This window comes from Acanthopagrus latus, chromosome 5 (assembly GCF_904848185.1).
Source record: "Acanthopagrus latus isolate v.2019 chromosome 5, fAcaLat1.1, whole genome shotgun sequence".
Lineage (NCBI taxonomy): Eukaryota > Metazoa > Chordata > Actinopteri > Spariformes > Sparidae > Acanthopagrus > Acanthopagrus latus.
Genome location: NC_051043.1, coordinates 10,568,356 through 10,593,104, shown reverse-complemented (window position 1 = coordinate 10,593,104; position 24,749 = coordinate 10,568,356). Strand labels below are relative to the sequence as shown.

Here is a 24,749-nt window from a genome sequence, read left to right as displayed (position 1 = left end):
TATAAAGCACATGTAGTGCTTAGAGAACAAAATATATGTGTTTACCAGTAAATGAATCATCAAAAATACACAAATAGGTACGGCTTCTGCTTGAGCTGGTCTATTTTTTTTCAATTTTTTTCAATTTTTTTCAATTTTTTTTTTTTTACAAAAATGAAGTTTGAATTCTTGTGGAACTAATAACTAAAAATGTAAGTTTTTGACATGTCACAGACTTAACAGTTTTAAAAACAGTCTTTAGTTTAACCATATGGAGACATGTGACTATTATTTCCAAGTTGGTGGACGTATAGATCCTATTCTGTCTGTCATGGTGCTGCAAGACTGACATTATTGTGGTCCACTTTTCTCTCCGCGTTTTCACAATGAAGTCCCCTCCCTCAAACCAGCCCGGCAGCATCTTGATTGCATTTAGACCATGTTTCACAAATCCCCCTCGACCTTTCCTTCATAGACGCTCCTAGAGAGCTCTTCATGTGAGATGCAATCTGTCAGATTGAGAACCACACATAAATAATGTATTGCATATTTTACTACAAGAGTGGTGATGACAACTTGTTGTAAAAAGTAAACGAATGAAGAGGCTGTTTTTTTTTTAAGAACAATACATGAGAAAGTTTAATTTTAATCAGACTCACATTTCTCTTAACGCGACTAAACTTTACAGATTACAGAGCTCTAAACCGATTTATGCTATATTACAGTGCATGTGGTCCTGATTCCTGCAGTCAAATCAAGGTTTGATTTAGGCTCTCAGTATGTGCAATCTTTCTCCTTGAGTATGAGAGGTTACATCAGGTCAAACTCTTTGGTATAGCATTAATAGCTCAATGCTAAGAGTTAAACTTTCTGCCAGCACTGGCATATGATATGTCCATTTGGAGTTTTGGATGGCAGGGAAAGAGATACAAGTGCTGCAGGGACAATAGTTACTTGGATTGTACACAGTTGTGACACTCAAACAAAATATTACTTCTGCATGACTATAGAGCAGATGGGAATGGAATTTATGTTTGGTATACCACCAGTGTGGTGCTGTCACAGGTTGTATTGTGCCATGGTCTCTAGTATACTTTGACACAACCATAATCTTTGCCTTACATTGGTGATTGAGCATGGCTTTGTTTTTTCACAAGTGCATCTTATTTCCATGTGAATATTGCAGATGTGAAAAAAATGACTTGGTATTGTGCAGCTGAATCCAGTGCAAGTGGTACAGCTGAGCTGAGGTCAAGAAGACCACACTTTAAGGCTAGCCATGAATGCTTGTTTAAGGGATTGCCCTCTTGAAATGAGTCACCCCTTCAATGATTTGAATGCAGAGGTGAAGATGGTGTGATTGTGGCTCACTGCTCTTTGTTTCCGTAGATTGCAAATAACTTTTCATTTGCAAACATGTAGATGCTGACTGATAGTTTTTGTATTTCATGCATATTGGACATGTGTCGATACTAATATACATGTGATGGGCTGATATTGGCTGATTGAGACAGCCTGTTAGCCTGTTGGAAAAGCTAACAGTGTTAACCTGTTAGCTTGACATTTTCTGGACTTTGTAATAATGGCTATGTATATCCTTTTCTCTACCGACAGGGTTAATTCTTCAGACTCACCAAAGCTAAAACTGAAAACCTTTCTTGTCTTGCATCAGTCTTTACTCATTTTCCATTGGACATGACCTCTGACATGATGTTGATGATTTTAGGCCTTCAGGCTTTGATTTATTTTAGTATTTGTTTCTTTCTATTTGTCAAGTGATTTAACAAAGCCCATATCTGGAAATGATAATTATAATAATAATGATACCAAAAGGCTATGGCATGGGTTGCTGCTGTTTAGGGCAGCATTGCTTCTGTCGCTGACTAATCATGAGAACTGTGGAAAAGCCAAAGCGTTCTCCTTTTCATCTTGAAACCAATATGTTGGAGAAAGCATGAGAGGAAAGTCCAGTGAAAGGACAGAGAGAGGACTGACCTAATTGTCAGAGCCCATTAAAGAGACTGTTTGCTGTCTTCGCCTTTTCTGCTCCTCATTTATGACACTGGATGCATAATTAGAGGTTCTCTTTGTGACTCATTTGCCTAGCACTTCCTGCAAACAGTTCTGTCTTCCAGTTTTTGTATGAGGCAATGCTGCAGAAATGACAATGAAAAGGTAGAACAAAAAATTACAGAGGCAGTAAAAGAAGAGGATAAAGGCTGTATGTCAAAGCTGTCAGGTAGCCTTGGTAGATGATTTAAGCATTCCAATGATTGTGTCCGTCGATCAAGTAACTATTGACTTTGAAGGTTTTGTGCAGTTCTCCATTCCTCACAGACAGCGTTGTTTATTTAATTGGAATGTCCTTCTGTCATTACCACAGGGTCATCGTCTCTGCACAACAGATGTTACAGTAACTAATGAGTAGCTGGGCTCACTTTATGAGGTTAAAGTTGAACCCTTCAGCACCCTCATCTTGTTCAGCTCCTTCGTCCAGCCACACCCCTTCTTGAAGCACAAAGGGTCAACTTTAATCGGTTGCAAGGTTCTTTACCGGTGCGTGTGTGGAGAGGACACATGTGTATGCCTCTGTCAGATCTCTGCTGTATGTCGCACTCTGAATAACCTTGACCACCTGCTCTGTCAGTGTATATGGCGGGGGACACAGAGAAAGAATACTAAAACGAAACGTGCTGTCACGTCCTAAGTTATGGCACAGTGTCCGAAGGCAGTCATTTTCATTTTTTCAAACATGTCCAGCTTGGCTAACTGCCAATTTAGCTGTCCTTTTCCCTCCATCCACACACACTTTGCCCTATATTTAAGTGGGGAAGACATCCAACTCACCTCTCACTTCACGTGGAAGCAGTAATCACATGTTCTGGCCTGGACATCCGTAATCAAGTAAAAGTTTCTCAAGCCGTTTGAGAAGAAAAATGATGTGAATCCAGTAAGTCAAAAGGACATTTAAGGAACCTGGATCATATCGTAAGCCTTAGCTAAACAGTTTTTGTAAGTGATCTGTTGAGCTGATCTATGTCTGGCAGGACACTTAACTTTTAACTGCAGCAGTCAGTCAGTTAGCCAAGACATTAGCCTGAGGGCAAGGTGACATTACCAAACGAGCTTGCTGAGTACACTTTTTGAACAGTGCAGTATTGCAAACAATGACTTAGTTTCCATAATATAAAGTTATTCTAATGATCCTATGAATTTACTCATCCTTTGCTTTACTCATTTCGGTCTGGCATGGCTGTGCAAGAATTTGCGTAGCAATAGATGATAGACAGCTCTCGCCTTCATTCACATCAGTGCGATCACTTACGTGTGAGTGAGCTCATCACTTGCAGGGTTTCCTATTATTATCAAACATGATGTCTATCTGGAAATGTTGTATTTCTCCCGAACTATCCACTGAAATCTAAATGAGTTGCAAAGAATCTTCTTAGATTAATAAGCATAATTGAGTCGAATCTGTTCTTGAGTGGATGTTTCTAGACTTCATTCTTTTGCATTCTCAAGAGATGCAATTTAGCTGTATGAGGTCAGGATATTCATACACACCTACGATTTTTAGATAAATTAATACACTTAATCAAATCAGACAACAACTGTGCTTTTTCATTTTTTAATGTCCTTGTATTTATCTTGAACTGTGTTTCATTCCCTTGCTGGTGGTCAGGGAGCCCACACTCCAGCACAAAAAAGCTGCCAAAACCTGTTAAACTCCATGTGGTTACAGAGAGACCCCCATTAAAGACACACACAGACATTTATTACCAAGTCCAAGTAGTAAAACAATGAAGCACATTGATGCAACTGGAGGACTAGCACAACCTTACAGCATCAAAAAGAATTGACCGGAGGGCTGTCTGTGAGGGGGTTCTGAGGACAGTATGCTAACACTTAGCCTGAAAAATATGATGCAGCCTTGTTAAAAGTTTCTTGATTCCAATCTTTGATTGTTTTTACAGGTCATGAGTGGTATAGTCCGACAGATCATTGTAACTACCGATCCAGATACCCCCTACTTCCTGCGAGTGGACTGGGCTGTAGACCTGGGTGCTGGATTCACGTTAGCTCTCACTGATGGCAACTCTGCATGGATTGGAGAAGGTAAAGATTTCTGATATGCAAACAGAATAAAATGCATTAACCATTGAGACCACTCAAATGATTCACAATAACAATCTCAGGCCACAATATTTGCAATTGAACCCACTACTACTATACTGTTATCTCAAACGACTCAAATCTTGGTGCACACATGTTTTCACTCTCACAAATGCACCAAATGAAAGACTAATTGTCTTACTACTACATATTACTTGGTACAGTGATGTAATTGCTGGTCCAGACCCCTGGCTCGAGAACCAATGAACTCTGCTGGGTTGTCACCAGGTCTTCCACTCAACAGACTGTCCAAAGTGTGTCGGCACCTGGCTGAACCTCATCTTATAATAATGTAACTGTTGCTAACCAAAGGGACAGCGGTGACCTTGTTTCATCATCCCCCTTCACTCCTGTGCTGCAGCATACAGGTGTATATATTAGATTAAACTCTACAAGGCATGTCTTTGTATGTGCATGTCAGTGGTCTGTGTGTGTGTGTGTGTGTGTGTGTGTGTGTGTGTGTGTGTGTGTGTGTGTGTGTGTGTGTGTGTGTGTGTGTGTGTGTGTGTGTGTGTGTGGTTACATATGCACATGAGTACATTTTCTCTTGAAGGACACCTGGAACATAACTACTCACTAGTTTTCTATTGCTGTCCATCTGCAGAGTTGACAGGCAGAGTTGGGGTCGTGACAGCTATGTGCAGGCTTCTGGGTCGTCAGTGTTTCTGTGTTTGATGTGTTAATTGGGACCCTCGGCCCAGTGTGAGCAGCTGTGCAACAGCTGATGGCATTCCGCTTGGTTTCTCTGCATGCTTCCTTCTAAATCCGCTTTCACATGCATTCATGCATCACTACATAATTCATGTTTATGGTTTTTGCTCTTCAGTCTGCTAACACCTCTTTGCCCTGTGTCCGTTTTCTCGTAACTGGACGAATTTAAAATTATGCAAAAATGATAAGAATGTCTTTGTGTTCAGTTTCAGAAGATGAGGTGACAAAGGAAGCTGATGATATGGGAGTCGCGAGGGAAAAATATATTGAGGACCTTCTTCAAGCTCTAACAGGAGGTGGAGGGGGAAGAGGAGGGGGAAGGAGACAAGGCGAGGACGAGGTGTATTCCTTTCACCTGACCCCAGATCACTGTCATCTCTCATATCAGAAGATCTGTAATCACATCTCGGTGAGCAAAAACATTGGGTAGATTGTCTTTCTCACACCAGTTTTGAAATCTTCACTGTTAAAAGTATGGATGTGCAAACAAAACCTTTCCAGCTCGGTTTTAACATTGATATATGAGACAATAAACAGATACATAAGCAGACTGTGTTTGGACAGAAAGTAGCGGTGTGTAAAAAAAATAATTAAGCCCCCTGGTGCAGTCGTAGTGCCAGCGCAGTGGGCCCCTGGCAAAAAATGCAGGGTTGTCTGAACATGCCACTGCACATTCTGTTTGATTAAACTTAAGGCTGTTGTGATGTGTCACAATATATAATGAATTCATTTCATTATAAACATAGCTTTGTGGTGCTACTGGGATGCCCCATGCTAACGTTAAAAATCATACGCTCTAGAAATAAGAGACTATGCTTTTTTGTAACCCCAATAAAAATCATCATCTGAGTTTTTATTTTTTTTCAGTTAAAATGCATTAATTTTGCATACTGCTCAGCCATGCTGTAGTTCTTCTTTTTACCCTGTGATTATTGTGATGCCTGTCACTGATATAACATTCACACAACAGACATCCCTTTAAGCTCATGAATTTATTTTTAAACTAGCCTTTCTGGACTCTCTTTCATTGCGTCACCAGTACCTGAATCAACCAGCAAGGCCACCAACATTGCCTGTAGGTGGCACAAGAATCAAAATGGCATCAGTTATTGGGTTTCTTTACTCGTAGATGCCTCTCATAGATGGTGAAGTACTTCACCATCTATAAGAGGCAAACTCAATAAATAAAGTGTGTGATTTGAAACTTAAGTGTTGAAAAATCTGCTGTTAAATATCATCTTAGAAAAGTTGTCGTTCCATGTGGCTCTATCATTAACTCACTCTTGAATTCCACATCATCATATACTTCCCTTACTGCTCCCTCGGGATAAATGCATCTAACGACATCCAACAAAATAGAAAGGAAGTCTTGTATTTTACAGGGGGCTGTTAAAAAGATAAGGTTTATAGTCTCCCCACATTACAGCTGAATTAGAAGTCTTGGTTGCCTGCAGGCCACAGTGGAAAGAGCCACAGATAGGAATCATTTTGCTGTTCAGTCATCTTGCAGCAAAGAGGTAGTTGTCTAACGGCCACAGCTAATAAACATTGTTCGCTGACTGAAAGTTTGTTAAATGGTAAGGTGGAGCTAGCTTGCGTAAACGTAAACAGTCAGTACCCCAGATGAAAGCGCACCTCTTTCTGAATTTATGCAGCAGTCAGCAACAAACCTGGAAATGTTTGGACAGAGACGTATATTAAATACTGCGCACTGGCGATTCTTGAGTGACAGGTTTGATGGAGTACAGGTCATGGTGCTTTCGTAGATTTCTGTCAAATTTTTTCAAACAGTGAGCCGATGCTGATGCCTGAAGGGAGCAGGTCACTTGGGGTCCTGGGACTACCATGCAGGCAGAGGAGACCAGGAGGAAAAGGCCAGGGGGTTAGGAACACTGTAGCGACATTGTAAAACCTAGATTTATGGACAGGGCCGTCCCCACCTAACAATGTGAAACAACTGTTGATTGGAGTCCTTTTCGTTTCTGTCTCTGGTTTTCTTTGTCTCTGTGAGTGTAGGCCTTCTGTACAAGTGTGCCTATGTGTGCATGCAACTCTGTCTGTACGCGTGCAGATATATAGTTGGTTGTAGCGGGCCATCAGCTTTTCGGTGCAATACATGACTCAGTGGTTATTTCCACTTACTTACATGTTTTAAATGGAATGTCAGATTAGTGATAATTCTTCTGATATAATTCATCTGTTATTCACATGCACATGTTTTTGACATGTGCTCTGTCAAGTGGTTTAGTAGACATCAATCGACGTTATTCCAAATAGATGGCATCAACAGCCATTTTTGTATTCCTGAATTGATATTCCGAAATTAAACCTTTCACTGATTTCAATACGACAGAATAGATCCTCCTCATTTGTGCAGGTGGTGGTGTTTTTTTTTTGCTATTTGAGACCGGAAAAAGTTGTTGCCAAAAGGAGCAACTAGACCACACAAAGTAATTGACGGTGGCCCAAATCCTTCCAGCCCCAAGTGTGCTTTTAAAAAATATAATCCATGCTCACATTGTTGTCGATAGTAATCATCACTGTGTGTGCAGCATGTGTGTGGTAGACGCAAATGTAAGAATCCTGGGGGACTATTTGCATTAAGTGCAAACTACCACTTTTGTTGAACACCTGCTTCTTTTCTTCCTTTTTTTCTTTCTCCCGCTCCCTCGTTTGCCTTTTTTTCCTTAACACGTCAGAGGCTAAAAAGTGGAACATATTTTCCCAGCCAGATAATTTCAGGGTGCAGAAATGACAAAAATTAGGCAGGTTTCCTTTGGGGTTAGAAGAAAGGAGGCTGAAGACAAAACAGGTGGTGAACTTAACCTGACATTAATATTTTACGAATATGACCCCAGAAGTTGTAATGATGAATGTAATTTGGGTGTTTGTTCTTAAAACTGCTACTAAGCAGGTGTTTTACACGACTTAGTCAGACATTATCTCCTCCTTAATGTCTGTTTAAGTACCAATCTGTCATTTGTGAAAAATAAATGTTCCAGTACCAACGCTTGACACTACAGACACTTAATGTTTGTTCAGATTTAGGACTTGTGCACATTGAAGTGGAGTCAAACAGTCCTGTACATCTGTTTAGGATTGCCTCGATTCTGTTCCCAAATATGACACAATTAACTCGAACTATATATTTTTCATTTATTTTAGTGTTTTTAGTGCTGCAGTTAATAGTTGTATCTGTCAGACCAACCATCCACAAAACAAAGACTCTTCATTTACCATCTTAAATTATGAAGAAAAGCCTTAAATTATGAAGAAGAGCAGCAAATCCTTACATTTCAGAAGCAGGACATTTGACATTTTTGCCTTAAAACATTCAGCTCTAGTTTTTTTTGCCAAATTGGCCCTTCACTAAATGTAGTGAGGTACTTTAGGCTTTTGTGCAGCTTTCATTATTTTTCCTTTAATCATTAAATCCCTTAGTTTCCTCTCTTTTTGCTTTGTTCAAAAGTGCAGGATTTTCTGTAATGTGTGATGTATTGCTGTGGCAAGCAGCAAAATGGTCACAAATGTTTTCTCAGTTTTCCGGCTGCTTCCTTGTTTTAAAACAACTGTTAGTCTGTTACTGACAGCTCAGTTTTAAGACCAGCTTCGATCGAGTGAGAAAGGGATTCTAACTCTTCATAGCTGTGGTAGTTGAAGCCACAGGATTATGGATGAGTCTGGGTGGATGAATGTGACATTGATTGTTCCATGTTTTATGTTTGTCGAATAGAAAGCGTGTTATAGGTCACTGGGGATTGCAGCTGCACAACATGCCTCTTGAGTCATGACATAATTCACTGTAGTTGTCCATGTTTTCTTCTTAACACAAATACTGTATTTGTAAATCTTGCATATTATACCAAAAAGGAGAAAGGAATTGAAATAACAGACCAATGGCAAAAACATCGCAAAAAAAATGATAACACAATATTAGGTGACCTATTTCTTTCTTAGTGCAATCCTTTCCCTCCTGTCTTGTGAAGAATGCAGCTTAGTTCATGTTCTAATTTGTTGAGAATCTGAAGCTTGGTGGCAGATCTTTATTTTTCATTTCTCAATTTTTTTAACCTATACCAAATGCCATCAAGCAATACAAAAAACTCTTCAGGGATTTTAAATACAGTGTCCTGTTTACTATCCTTATAATTTGCCATAGGGATTTCTTTGCAAAGAACTAGACAAAGTGAAAAGTATGTTTCCTTCTGCTTATACAGAACAGAAGTATTTCCAGCGTAATGACATTCAGCTGGAACAGTTGTGAGGTAACGTACTCTGTTGAAGCAGTTGTGATAGCGGCATGTAGAACTGCAACTAATGATTATTTTTATTAATTTACTGATTCAAAAAAGTAGTTCTGTCAGTTGATTCAAAAATGTCATCAAGTGAATGACAGTAATAGCCTGTTATATCAGGAGTCTGTGGTGATCCATTTAGCAATTGCGCTGGTTAGCTTAGGTGTTTCCGCTCAGCTGACATATTTGCCCTGGTTGCAATCTGCCTGTGAAGTTTGGCGAACACGTCTTGTCCCCGTCTTTGTTCACACAATCTGTGCTAATATCAGCGAAAATGGTCTTTTTCTAAAAATGACTTCAGATTTCTTGTGCTTCAGTGGAAAGGCAGTCAATCACCGCAATGTGTGCACACAACTTCCATATTTCATATTAATCAACAAAATCAAATCCAAAGATAATTAATCTACTATCAGATAGAATGGATAAAAGCAGGAGGCTATTTGACTTATTGATTATGTGTTCTGCAGCCACTGTAATGGTCTGTCTCTTGATGTCTCTCTGATTTTTTTACTGAATCATCTGTAAGTTCATGTGTTAAAAGCATCATAAGTCTACATGGGGAGATTGATCTTTTTGATGGCATTAGTTAATGTTAACAGTGGTCATGTTCTGGTACGCCCAGACAGAGATGCCCACAAAGGCTGTTAAAATCTTCAGTCCATTGAAGTGGCCAACACACTTATATTGTGGTTTTGGAAATAAATAAAATACAATTTGCAATCATCCAAACATCAAAAGCAAAAATTAGGATAAATTGGTTACATGTTTGAGTTGTTAAGTTTTTGCTCTGCTTTTCAAGTCTGAGAACTTTTGGTACAACTGGACACCAGATTTCTTTCCTGACCGCTTTGAAGAGTCTGATCCACCGACGCATCTCTCCTGCTGTCACCAGCAGCGCGGTCCAATTCACAGTAGCTTTTCACTGAGTTGTAGTTTGTCTCCATGGTTGCTGTTTACAATATTAATGTGAGTAAACCTTGGTAATGCAGCCTCACCTTGTTACAAACATCTCCGAACCCACGATTAAAGACAGATACCAAAGTGAATTTAGGTATCTTTTCTTTTCCCAAGTTGTTACTGTACCGTTGATTCCCAGAGAACATTCATATTATCAGTGAGTGAGTGCCTGCTGTCGCCCCTCACTTCCTGCTCTTTATCTGGGCTCACTCCTCTGCACGGCGGACGAGGGAGCTGATGGTACAAGCTGATCTCTGCTCAGTGCCCACACTTCCCATACAGAGCACCCTCGCCCAACCTTGAACACTGTCTCTTTGTCATCATGCACACAGTGCTCACCCACTCACCTCCCTGTTCCTTTGGACACAATAATAATTTTGAATTAGAAAAGGGGAAGAAAAGGTGGATCGAACCACTGACATGTGCATAATATTTCCCCTCATATGAAATAAACAATAAAAACATGAAGATGGAGTTCTTGTTTGGCAATAAAGTAAATGTTTAACTTGATGCAATTTTTTATTGATTACTGACTATTGATTAAGGGGGTTATTGTCCTCTGCTCCATGGGAATAAATAGTGGGTTTGGTCTTCCAGCAATGTGTTGGACAGGGTGATAAGGAAAGCTTTGTGTCCTCTGTGCCCACGGTGTGTTATGGTATCATTTTCACAGGGACTGTGTTCTCTCTGCTCTGTCCTGACACACCTACGCCCCCCCCTTCTCCACGGGTTCGACCTTATGGTCTGGCTAGCTGTCTGGAGACACACACATAAACAAACAGTTGGACCACACACACACACACACACACACACACACACACAGACACACACACACACACACACACACACACACACACACACACACACATCGATATGGCCATGTTGTAAGGTCGGACAGAAACCAGGATTTTTAGAGTCACATATTTTGCTAAATCTCTAACCTCAATTTGTTTAGTCTCTTTTGCTGATGTTGTTAACGTGTCATCCGGAAAAACCTGATTTTTCATGGCACGCAAAGACTTTTACTGTCCTTTCTGTTGTGTGCTGTCATGTAACTGTATTAATGTCTCAGTTAAAGTAGCCCACCCTGTCATAAGAATGTCATATGCTGTTGGAGGCTTAAACAACAGCATTCAACAGCTATGAATGATTTAATTATTTATTGTTGATTTAGTAGCATAGCAGAGAAATGTGCAGTGGGTTGTTGATCACAGACAAACAGTCTGACCTCCCACACCTTGGCAGAGCCTGGCAGCACTGTGCAGACTGACCTTTAACTTTATCTCTGTGTCTCAGGAGAGAAGCAGGAAAATAAAGGGAGCTTTTCAGCCCTTTCCTATCTCTCAACAAGGGACTTAAATCAATAAAAACAAAAAAAGCCCTCATTACTTTCTATCACTGAGCCGCTTGCCCATATTTTCAGATGTATGTCTTGTTTGTTGCATCCTTCCTCTTTCCATGCTGCACCGTGAACTAAAGGTAAACTTTTGTTGATCTGGAATTTCATGTTTACTGCAGTAAGTCTTCTCAGAAACCCTTAAAGTAAAGACAGTGAAACACGCAACCTATGGTACTTAAAAGAAGGAGCAGAACACATAAACAGCAGCTGAGTGTCATTTCCAATGTTAATCCAGTAAATAAGGGTTTCACTCCCAGCAGTTTAGATCTCTGTATCTGGTGTCTTACACCAGTAATACCATGTTAACGCGCTGGTCAGGAAGATTTATGGTCTTAAACCGTGTCAGTGGGTAAAACTTTGATGACAATGTCCCTGTCTTTATAATGGAGTGAGACTTGTGTGTAAATGTAGGACATTATAGCATTCTTTAAAATGTGCAAATATTGGCACACTCAGCATGTCAAAGTTTAACACCTTCACATTATCCTTTTGCATGTGGCTGATTTATTGCCAAATGACTTTCCTCTGGAAGTACAGCGGAGATTTAGACACAGCTAGCAAAAGGTAGAGGAAAGGTTAGAGGTGCAGAAGGATTGGAGGTTTGACAAAGGATCAAAACTTTTACAGTTGTCAAACTTTAATAATTGTGCAGCTCTGCATGTGTGCACGTAGATACTAATGTATAGTCTACTGTAGTATGTACGTTTTTACATTCATTTATTAGATCTATACAGACATGATGACATCCACTCTGTTTAAATTTACAATAATGACCAAGTCAAACATCAGCCATTCTTACTGAGCCTCTACCTGCACTGGTCTCACTGTTTCTTATTAATGGTGGACCATCTTGCACAAACATTGAATCACAGCTATGTCAACTTGTGTCACAGAGATTTCCTCTAAATCCCTGAGAGGAGCCTGCATCGGATCACTGTGACATCCCGATGTTGCTCTAGATTTTTTATGAGTTCTTGGGAACCTAAACCTCTTTAGATTCTGGGTGGTCTCATCTGTGTCCTGATCCTATTAAGTGGACTTTTGTTGAATCATTGTGTTCCTTGATGTGATCCAATGGGGTGTTATTGGCAGCACTGGAACTGAGTAAGCCTGTAACTGCAAATAGATTTTTACAGAATTATCTCATAATTGATATCAGTTTTATTGTGGAGTGACACCAAAGGGAGCCATTATTTTTTTAAAGTGGCTGACAGTGATCAATAACTTCATTTAGCTAATTAGCAACCCCCTTTGAGTCAAATAGGCTGTGTACGTTAACATTCATTTTTTGGTGATCCTATTATGCTTCCTTGCTCTATATGCAAATAGACACATGCATTTTGCTGGGATTAATGGACGTGATGTTTTCCATACAAAGAAAACAAATCACATATAATTTGGTGTTATACGTATCACTGTATTAATTTGGAGAAAGTACTTCCTAACTCAACAATTCACAAAAATTCACAATATTTTTAAGGAAGTCTGGCAACTTTCTTCAAATGCTGCGGGATTTACTCTGTTTATAAAATCTGACATGTTATCCATCAATAAAATGTTGTCTTCTTCTTTTAGGAATTCAGTGTAGCTAATGAAATCAGGTGAACAAGTGTGTTCCATCTGCTAAATGTTAGCAGGTGAAACAAACAGTAGACACAGAGCACAAGTAAAGAAAGTACTTAATGATTTGTGTTAAATGCCAAATTTACAGAAAGGCACAAATTATTCATGATTAGAGGTGGTTTCTCCTAATTTAAAAACTTAAAAACTGGGGCTATTAACTGGAAAGTTAACATACATACTTAGTAATCATTAAAATTGCTCTTTGTTTCATTAAATAGTAGTTGGATTTCATGCACAAAACTTTGCAGAAATGTTAGTATTGTCGAAGAAAAAGTAAGAGAAAACAAATGATTTAGGGAAAGAACAGAGGATTGATTGAAACAGACAGGTAGGATCAGGTAGTAAAGCTGTGGGAGCGATGTGCAACCAATGTCCACTCATTGAAACATGTTCAGGTTCACCAGTGGAGGGGAAAACAGCTGTGTGGCCTGCCAGGACAGCATCGGCCCAGGACAAAAATGACAAGTATTTTATGAGAGCTTTTGAAGATGGCGGCTTTATTACAGTGGGTCTGCGACCTCGACGCAGCCCAGTGAAGATTTAGCACCTCATCACCTTCTGGTTTCCCAGTTCATCACGAGCAGCACCTCTGTGTGCACGTGTTTGTGTGTGTGTGCATGGGAGCATCTCCGTAGCAACAGGCAAAGACAGATTGTGCGGCTATTTGAAAATATGTTTGGTGTGGCAGCTTTGATGAGCAGACACTTACTCCAGGTCAAATGGTATCTCTCTGCCTGGGGATATATTTAATTATAGCTATATGCTGTGGATTTTGTCCTAGTTTGGTTATTTAAAATTTGAGGGCTACAGTGGAATTTAGAAAAAATTGGAAGCCGCCAGTGGAATTTAGAAAATTTAACACATCAACTAAACGTTAAGAAATGTCTGCATTTGTCTGTCGTCCACTGTACAGCCTCAGCCCTGCTCTGTAACTTTGTGCCAAAATGCAAACCAAATGAGGAATGTTTTATTTTATCTGAAGCCTGCTTGTGATTCCAAAGAGTCACTGACAAGAATCAACAGAGAGGAAACTGTGTGCTCACTTGCATAGTTTACTATTGACCAGTGAACTCAACCTGTTTCTCGCAGACAGAAGAAAACACCTCACCATCTCAAAAAGTCTCCCGCTTCAAAGAAAATGTGATGTAATGGTTTATTTCACCTCTACATTGCAGCGCTTCTCAGGTTGACGTTAAAGTGCAAATTATTACTCATTTTTTACTGTAAGCAGCATTTGGGAGCTGCTTATGAAGTGAGCATCAGGTTATTAAAGCCATAAAACTTTGCTTTGGATTTCTCACTCCTTACTCTAGTCAGGATAGTGCTATCAAATGTGCTACTTCCCCCAGCCTCTCCGCCAGGAGAACTCCAGGAACTCTAGAAGCAGCCTGGAGATGTAGCCTTAAATCTGTCCTGATGTCTCCTCCCAGTCGGGCAAGCTCAAAGAGAGGCGCCCAGAGGTTATGCTTACCACATGTCATGAGCGACTTTAACTGTCACTTGTCAATACAGAGGAAGAACAGTTGAGTACTGATATCTTCCTGCATTGCTGAGCTTGTCAACTTCTGATGAACAATGAAGCCAGCCAACCTGCAGCCTAAATGCCTTAAATATGAACTGACTCTCATTTGATTTAAAAAGTATAACTTATTTGATCCTCCGTTCTCCTTTTCCACCTTTCTTCAGGTGCACTTGGGTTCTGTGGAGCTCCAGCCAGCTCCAGACCCTCTTGAGCTGAACAGGGAGATGATTGGCCAGTCCCTGAAGCACAGCAAGGATCTGGAGATGGATAACTGCGAGCTGTTGAAGGAAAACCGCAGGCTGAAGGAGGAGCACCAGAGAATCCTCCAAGAGTAAGAATGAGGAGGAGAAGAGCCCTGTGTGTCATTCCTACGGATTCAAATGTGTTTACAAAAGAACTGACAGCAAATGTCAAGTTGAAATGGAAAATTGTCTTAAGATGTTCAGTGCCGGTATTTTATTTTTTTGATTGTCTTGTTTGCATGCAAGCTCTCTTAGCTTTTTGAATCAAGTTGCCAGCTGTTCTTACGCACAACAATCGCCCAGTATGACATCATCACTGGTCGCCCCTCTGAGAGCATCGAGGGTTCCACCCAATGTTGCAGACCCGGCTTGTGATTTCTGGAACTAACTTCAGATGATTCACTTGCATGTCCTTCATTTTATGTTTCCCTGATGCTTCTTCTCAAATAACATTTTCTGTACAGTGTTTTATCTGATTGTTCATTGTTCGCTGACTTGTGTTTGCACAGGGTGGAGGCATCAGAGTCATTCCTGTTGGCACGTATAGAAGCCAGACCCTTGGAAGACAAACAAACAAGAATACTCAGCTTTTAAAACAGGCATTTGTCTATCTGTCTGTGTACACGTGGAAGTCCATTTTCTTGCATGAATGTTTTTGAACATACAGTGGTGTCTGTGTGTTCTTCTCACCAGCCTGGAGAGGCAGGTTCAGGATAAGGAGATGTCGGAGAGGGAGCTGTACTCGCGTTTTGTCATGGTGCTAAACGAGAAGAAAGCCAAGATTCGAGGCTTGCAGGATGTTCTCCGCCAGCTCCAACAGACGGATGACCAGCAGAGACAGGAGGAGGGGAGACAACGGTCAGGCATGCCATGGCTTCCTTTAAAGCAACGTTGTGTAGAAATTGGCATTTTGCCCCACACAGTTTCAAGAAAATTATTTTGAAGCTGTTAAAATCGCATGGTACTTAGGTATCAACTGCTCATTAATATATGTGGTCATTACAAGAACTTCTGGGTCTGATGACATGTTAGCTACCAGGTGCTAGCTTGAAGTACAGACTAACCATGGTTTTGTCCATTGAATTAAGAGGGAAATGTCAGATATTTACAAAATACAGTGTATTAGTGTAATTTATATTTTAATTCATATAATATTTCATCATGAGGTATCTCTGCCACAAAAACAATTATCCACAAGCAACATGTTTCCTGAAAATAAACATAAAACCAAAGCATCAAAGTCAGTTGGTAAAGGATTATTGCCACTAACAACGAAAAAAAATGACTAAAATCATCACCAGAATGTGAAGTAATAGCAGTTTTGACATTATGATGTATGTCTATTGTCTTGAAGATTAGCATGCAAACCCAGCCCATGCTACCCAGTACAAAGCTCCTGTGTTAGCCTCCTGGTCCCTGAGTTCCCAGTATCTCTAGCTGCATGGCTAGCTAAGTGCTACTAACTGTAGCTGCAATTAGCAGTTACTCTGATGATATGCTACATATTGCACCTTTAATCTTCCGCTTATTTTCTTAAGTCAATATTTGGTCTATTCATGTCAGAAAACTTTGGCAATGCCCATCATTTTCCCTGGAGCCCAAGGTGATATCACAAATCTTCAGTTATCAAAAAGGTTCCATTTTCTGGCGATTGACTGATTGTTGCAGCTCGGGTCTTACAACACTACCTGTGTCGTATTTAATTTTGTGGCAATTAATTTAGCTAATTTACTGTGTACCACTTATAATTTGTGTGCGGATTAAACCCAACTATTCAGGACAATCCTTTAGTGGCATACTTGCAAATTTTGTTTCCAAACAGGTCAGCACAGTGTTGTCATTTCTGCGTGTGTGTCCCACACTTTTGCTTCTGCACAACACAGACTGAGACTATTTTTTTTTCTTTACAAGCCTGTGTTACATCTTCCATCATCGCAGGCTACGGTGTATGCATGGAATATTTTATTCATAATGGCTACTTGTGTCTGGCTTTGCTACCATCCCTTGTGGTCAATAAAATAAGAAAATTGAAAGCTGACTACCCAAAGGTTTTGCAAGTATTATAAAAGGAGAGGCTGTATTTTCTAAAGCACTGGTTAACACTTTCTCTTCTTCTTCTCTCAAACCTTTTAGTGACAATGACACAACCCATGGTGAGGACGACAGCCAGGACAGAGGAGAGGAGACCGTTCAGAGCTTCCATCCATCTCAGGAGCCAACTATCCTCATCACAGGTGTGTGTGTGTGTGTGTGTGTGTGTGTGTGTGTGTGTGTGTGTGTGTGTGTGTGTGTGTGTGTGTGAGTAGTGTGAGTCCACATTTTCATCAGAGGGAAAACTGCTCCTCAGCCCATTTTAGAAGCAAACCTGTTTGGAATCAATTATTTGGTATTTAAAATAAATCATTAAGAGTAATAAAAGTTGACATGTTTTCATTCTTGCCTGTGTCAGAATATGATGCAACAGCAGTATTAATAATGATAACCAAGAACATTTCATTGCCCTCTGATGAAATAACATACTTTTCTCAAGGGGTAAGGCAAAACCTAATTAGTGCTGTTCATAATATGACAAGAATAGTTATGTTTTGTGTTTGTGAACAAACACGTATTTGATCATTGTGTTCGCCCAATTACAATTTGTGATCAGGTGGCAACATTATCATGATTCTAGTGCTGCTTATCAAAGCTTAAACACAAAGCTACAAGGTAAGACATGTATCAGTTAGAAGAGGAGGCCAGTTGAGCTCAGTGTTGAACACATTAGGATGTGAGAGTTTCAAAAAGTAGTGGGAGTAGATGAGTCTTCAGAGGTTTCCTCTCTTGGTGTAATTAATTTGATTTCTCATATTTCACCTTTATAAAGATTTACTATTACAGGAACACACCATCTCACACACACTGTGCTCCAATAATTACACTAACTTGCACATGCGCTATTATTTGGTGGAGCAGGGCGTGCTTGCCTTGAAGATGGCAAATTTTCACCCATTCCGGGTAGTTGTGATGTCATAGGTCAAGATGTGACTCAGTATTGATGCAGACTCTTGAGTTTAAGCTTTCCTCGAACCAATTTTACTGTCCAATAAACTTGACAGTTGAGTGTAATTGATTATGTAAGCAGGGGGGTTTTAACATAAACTTAAAAGCACACACAAGCAGAGAGTATACCCTCGGGTAGACGGGTTCTGGGAAATGCTCGCCATTGAGTCATAAACCCACCCAGTGAAGTCTGCTGTGATTGCTTCAGCACAGCCCGCCTTGAGGTGGTCTTCCCCTTCCTGCATCATGCAGAGCAGGCGTGATGTCACATCTGCTGAGTCAGACCCCCCCGTCTTTCTGTTACAGTGCTGCAATCTGCTGGGATAATCCACTGATCGCTCTCTCAATGGCGGTGTTTGTGCTCAGTGCCAAATTCAAGCCTCCGCAATGGGACAGTACAGTTGCAAAACAAGTTGACGTTATAGTGGCTTCAGCAGGTTCTGTTTGTTTGGCTCTCATTTTCAACATTGTCTCTCAGCCACTTACGCACGGAGGGACTCCCTCACCGTCATGCTCTTTCTCCCAGCCTGGCCTCGGTTGAAGATGGATGGAAGGTGTAGTTTGAGCAGTAGGGGTCTTGGCTCACACACTTTATTGTTTGCAGTCCAGAAGGGATCTAAAATGCTTTTTTGTGTTTTCAGATTGTCAGTGAAAATCACCTGGCACTTATCTCCTATCTCCCTGTATTAGTAGATGTGTCCCCCTATTTTCTCCATATTCTGAACTTTTTAACATAAGGGATATAATTGTATTTACAAAAATTCTGCTGTCCAACAAATCTCTTGGCGTTTCTCTCTTGGCCTTAAGCACTGTAGTGGAAACAAGCCATATATTCATGTCAGTGGCTCTTACAATAGGCTAATGGAAGTCTAATGGTTAGTTACGGCTTCTTGTTTATATTGTGCAACCTTAGTGTGATCACCAAAGCAGCCAATTAATTCACAGTCACCTTCATAATTCTTAGATGACATGACATGTGTGTGCTAATTTAGTAAACACACATTATAATTAAACTCTGGTGAATTTGAGACCTCACTGACATTTGTTGTGTTCAGTCTGAGTCTCAACCATTTTGGCTTCAATAATGTTTGACCTAGATCAGAAACTGTTTGCACAATAGCAAATTGATGCTGTATTGACATTTAGAAAATCCACCCAAACTTGGCCTACATAGTGGGCTACACATTTTCCCTTTGACATGCTTGGCCTCAGTTAACCCCTTGTGCCTCGGGGCATGTTTTCATATTGCCGAGGCCAGATAAGAGAGAGTAATGACAGCAGAATTGGAGAGAAAAGAAGAGACCCTCTCCTTTGACTTGTTCCCTCCAGGATCTGATCGTGACAACATAGGAAGCATATCACTCACAATGAGGTGACTAAAGATAAAGGAGGTAGTGATGGAGGAATGAAATTAAAGGGGAGAGTCTGTGTGATTGAAGAGACAAGGGAGAATCTGAGAAGGTGTGTATGCTAAGACAAAAGAAATAGGTGTATAAAAATGACAGAATATGCCTTATTCTCTCTTCATTCATTATACTCAAAATATCCATAGTAGCATTAATTTCACCATTTAAAGTAAAAGTTTTATCTTCTCATCAGGCAACTGATCAGATCTTTTAAGTGTTTTCTTTTTATCATAAATGCTCAATCTGTTGATCTTTGAAATAAGCTAGCAGCAGTGTTAAGGGGCAAACAGGTGTGATGGTATCTCTGTCCGTATATAAATGATTGCATCCGAGTGTGACCGGGCTTGTGTGGAATGCCAGATATCTAATCACATGACGTTTGGTGTGGACTTGTTCAGGGTCAACAAAGGTCATCTGAGGCAATGTTAACCCTTAAACTGCCACAAATGTGCCACAAATGACACTGATTGAGAAGCAATGAAGATGGAGAATTTGGGCTTCGGTGACGGAACCACCTAATCGCCCAAAATGTGGAACAACACAAGGCACTGGCATGCAGGCACTTAAAGGCAGTTTAGAGGTATTTGAATAACTTGCAGTCCATCAGTCAAAGGTCACTCTTAGGAGAATTTCCCGAAGCAGTAAAAAGCAAAAAAAGAACCTTTTAATGTCTTCAAGGCAAGTTGTCCATGGATCAGTTTTGTTTTCTACCATCATGTTTCTGTCTCTTTTGGAAATACATTATCGTCACCTAACATTACCCTCACATGCTGACACACAGAGAAAGTATTTTTATCCAACCAGAAACATTTGGATTAAGCATTAACATGGTTATTATGTAGTAATATTTTCCTATTGAACGGATTATCTAAGGTTTACAGTACCCCTCTCAGCACCCCCGTTTAAAATACATTGTAATTGAGCTTGGTTACTTACAACACTTTTATTGTCATTAGGTTATTATTCAAATTATTTGAATAATTTTGGGGTCTATGTTGTCTTCTGAACGGTTCTATGTTTGTTTGTCTGTTTGTGTGCTGTATTTATTATACGCAGGTCGTAATCTGGTGTGCCAGGGCATCTCTTTGGACCGGACTTTTTCTGATGATGAAGATGAACAACCGAGACGAAAGCGGAAGTTACTTCACACCCTGAGCCCAGAGTCTTGCGAGCGGGAGTAAAATCGGAGGTCAGTCAGATAACCAACACAAGCAACACCATATTTGTTATCATAGCTGTTCCTCCCGGTGCTTTCCCTAGATTACTTGCATGTTTAGTTCATGATGCTGTTTTTTGGAGTCACATACAGTAGCAACATATTGACAAAACTTAAGAAGTTATAGGAGAACTTAAAAGATGCTAATTCAAGAGAAATGAAGAGAACATTACAATACAGATGTCTAATGTATCCAGTATTCTTTCAGTTCAGTAATGAGCTGTTTCATGTGGCCCAAAACCAGAGTCTCACAACAATGCTAGGGAAATCATTTCAAGCTTAGTTTTATGGGCGTGTGAACCATTCTTTTTTCTAATTTTCCACAAATTTCATTCATGTCTACATTTTAATTTCTGCATTCAAACATCTAAAAACCACCCCAGTAACAGATGTGGGGCAGCCTACTGAATTTTTTAATCTTCCAATCCTGCCATTAAAGGAAGCTGAATCATCAGTTTGTCGTCATCATTGGTGTCAGAGACAAAACCACACACGCACACTTCCCAGAATCCAACACAGTTCGCTCTGGGCTCCGCACATTTCTACACAATTAATTCGCTGGTTTTCTTCATCTAATAGTATCGATTGCATTACTCATCAGGGACATACAGTCCTCCTCCTGCTGCCCTGACCACAGCAGTGGTCTTAGATGTGGACCTGGTGTCCAGATGCCAAAAAATAGTTGCTCTCTCCTGCTGATAAATAGGTTGGGCAGATAACAAGACTTTTTAAAAAAATATATGTTGTTACAAACTCAGCAAACATAATGATTAATCGTATTATATCTGACATTTCACTTCTTTACCTTTGCTTTTAACCATTGGGAGTATATTTGGAATATATTTCTGAGTGTGAACATGATTTTATAAATGAACTCACTGGTGGGTCTGACAGAGTTTAGGAGATTAATCAACTTCTGTTACTGTTTGGATTTTCAGAGCTGTCTCCTGAGCATCCGGCTCAAACATACAATGTTGTGAGGTCTGTCTACATTCAACAGCTGCATGTTTTCTCATACTGTCCTGACTCACTGCTAGAGCTTCTTGTGCTGCTCCTTCTTATGACTTCAGATGGGCTGCATTGTATCTTGTTTATATGCAAGTGTTGCAAAAAAAAGTCTGAAAAGCAATATTACACTACACGTAGATATAGTACCTATGGTCAGACAATACAAAAATGTGCATGTTTAGCGCCACAGTAATATTAACATCTCCAGATTCGGTGCTTGCATCGGGACAGTAATATCAACCTTCAATTTTTAATCTCGCTGCCAGTCAATATGTGCTACTTTTGGTGAATTGATAAACTCCTCTAGAGAATTCTTTCAAACCTTATAACATCTGCCAACTGCTTTCATGTGGGTGTTGGCCTGCTCGTAAACAAAACTAAAAATTACTGCAGTGTCTAGTGTTGCTTGGTCCCACTCACCATGACAGCAACAACTTTTGGGTTCCAAAGAAAACATGTACAACATTTTCTCTCTCTAAACAACTAACAAAAACTTATTGGGTGGAACATTTGATATTCAGCGCAACTGAATTCCAAGTGTCTTCTCATAAACACCTTGGATTCTGGCTTAATGACATGCTGTGCTTCAGAAAGCATTTCAAACAGGAGGATCTGTACATTTTCAAACCTGGTCCAATTTGCTGTGCAAATGATTCATACCTACCAAAAGTGCTGGAACTGGTCCAGTAGATGACCTCAGCTGGCAGCTGCAACATGCAACAATGGTTGCAGTATACAGGTAATACTTTTGGGCAAATCTACATCCATTATAAAGTTCTTGTTTTTGCCACTAACAGTCTAAGTTTCTGACAATAAGGGAGCAGAAAGCTTCCTCCAAAGTTTGACTGTTTTAATTTAAGAGTGAGATCCTTTTTGTAACCAGAAACACTAGTTGTGCTCAAAAAGTCTTACCCTAAAATCTTAGGGAAGGTGAGTTGTTACAGTTGTTGCCTCATCTTGGTTGTCAAATTCAGCCACATGCAGCCATGACTGAAAATTAAATCTTGCCGGCAGTTCCACCAGGTAAACTACAACTCTTCTCTCCAGCTCTGACTCGCGTTTCCACCAACTTATATCTCGCGAGATTTCAGAGCGAAAACTTGTGTTTCTGGTTACAGAATAGTGCTATTAGGGGGCGCTGTTTAGCTCAGTGGATAGAGCAGGTGTCCCATGTACAGAGGCTTTGTCCTCGCTGCAGCGGCCCCAGATTCGAGTCCCTGCTTGGGGCCCTTTGCTGCTTGTCACTCCCCTCTCAACCTGTTTCCTGACACGTCTTCAGCTGTTCTGTCAATAAAGCCAAAAGGCCAAAAAATGTATACTTTAGAAAAGTGCTATTAGTGTCGCCCCAGAGGATTGATATTACAGCCATCGCAGTCATGTTAAGACTGAAGCTCTGACAGTCCAAAAGACAAACTGCAAAACTTTTGGTAATTATGAATAATTTACAGACATTTTTGGTGCTCATGAGAGAGAGTGTGAACCGCTCTCACTGGATCATTGCAGTTGAACTGTATTACATAAAGAATGTTTCCATATTGAGGGATCAAATATTTATGATGTGATGTTTGTTTTATAAGTTCAAATCTTATATTACATTACTTTTTCCCTCTCTTCCATTTCCCGTCTTTCTTTACCAAGGTTTGTCCCTGCTTTGTCCCCACCCTCCTCAACGAATCGATGACGTCCAGAGCGCATCATGAGCATGATTAGACCCCTAAACCTAAAGCTTTTGTGGTCAACATGATAATGGTTAAGCCTCTCTTGATCCTTGCAACTCTGAGCTAGTCAACCCTCAGCTCGTTACATACAACCAAAACAGTGACAACCAGGCAACAGTGTCCTGGAGTTGTCCCCAGATTTGATGCCAGATTTTGTCCCAGATTGTGCAAGAAGTTTTTCAGAAAGCCAGAGCATGTAACTGCCATCTGGTTTGCTTTAGCTGTGACAATTACCTGCCACAGCTCTCACGAGACGCTTGCTGCTTGTCTCCCAGCTTCCATAAATCAAAACACGAACAAGTAATGACGTTATCTCTCCCCAATTGCCACCAAATGGATGCACCCATCACTGCTGCTGTCAAGACTTTGCCCTGATGTGTTAGTGGTCATGTGATAACAGGGACTTAACGCCCTCCATTGTTTTCTCAGGAAGTGTCGCTGCACAAAACTTGGGGAACATGTTTGAGAATCTGGACCAGGATTGTGGAATCAATTTCGCCCTGAGCTCAAATTTGTCTGCCAAGCCCCTTGGCCCTGGCTCTGTGTGAGACTGGAGAAAGAGTAACAACTACTGAGGGACTGCAGGCTACACCCAGAAAACAGGGTGTCACCAACCAAGCTGCTTTGTTGCTGCTTATTCATCATGTCTCGCTGATGTTTTCCTCCCTCTTTTCATTATGAAAATAAACTATGCGCCATCTCTTTCATTTAACTTTTCCAAACTAGCAATTTGTGAACAATAATTTGACCTTCCCCCTTGTTTCTCTCATTTTTCAGCTGCCCTTCATTCTGTAGATGTTCTATGGCCTACCTGAGGGGTGTTTGCGGAGGGTTAATAGAGTTATGTTGTCTCTCATCGTCTTCACCTCCTCACCTCTTCCTTTACCTCTGCTACCAGCTTTAGGTCCTGAGGTCATCACAGTGTGTCTTCACACTGACAGTAATGAACCGATGGAGACTTTTGAGGGTCTTTATCTGACCATTCTACCTTTGACTTGTGGACCCTCATGGTGTCTTTTATAATGCTGATGATACCTACATGTCGGCTGAAGTCAACGGGCGGCCGCCAGGATAATCCGACAGCACACGCTTGCTGGTTTAGTAATCCCCACAGGAATGTCACACTCTCTCCTCCATACATCCCATCAATACAACATTAAAGGGAAGTCCAGATCAGTTTCTAAGAATACACAACAGATGAGCACATGGCAAAGTGTGACGGAGGAGAGAAAAAAAAGTGTAAAATCGGGAGGCTGTTCTGAGAATTTCACTCATTGGTGTGTTCCAGACTTATATATATATTTTTAAAGACATTCCAAATGTCTTCATTTTATTTGGTTTCATTTGAAATAAATTTGATTGAGAATGTATTAAAAATACAGAAAAGATAAATTCATATTTTAATATATGAACTATTGTAAATGATTTTGTTTTTGGGGTAAATAAACTTTGTGAATTGTC

At 40.3% G+C, this 24,749-nt stretch overlaps 1 protein-coding gene across 4 annotated transcripts in view; it reads left to right on the top strand.

Annotated features, from left to right (window-relative positions):
- Positions 1-24,749, top strand: part of LOC119019884 (DNA repair protein XRCC4-like) — a 25,184-nt gene extending 435 nt beyond the window's left edge. For 2 of the 4 annotated variants that reach the window (XM_037098832.1, XM_037098830.1), the window contains exons 2-8: positions 3,954-4,095; positions 5,070-5,272; positions 14,824-14,990; positions 15,595-15,759; positions 17,035-17,135; positions 20,403-20,535; positions 23,718-24,749. In XM_037098832.1, the coding sequence (XP_036954727.1) occupies positions 3,957-4,095; positions 5,070-5,272; positions 14,824-14,990; positions 15,595-15,759; positions 17,035-17,135; positions 20,403-20,527 (900 nt within the window). In that variant the 5' untranslated portion in view covers positions 3,954-3,956 and the 3' untranslated portion in view covers positions 20,528-20,535; positions 23,718-24,749. The other 2 variants (XM_037098834.1, XM_037098831.1) reach the window with 2 other exon arrangements.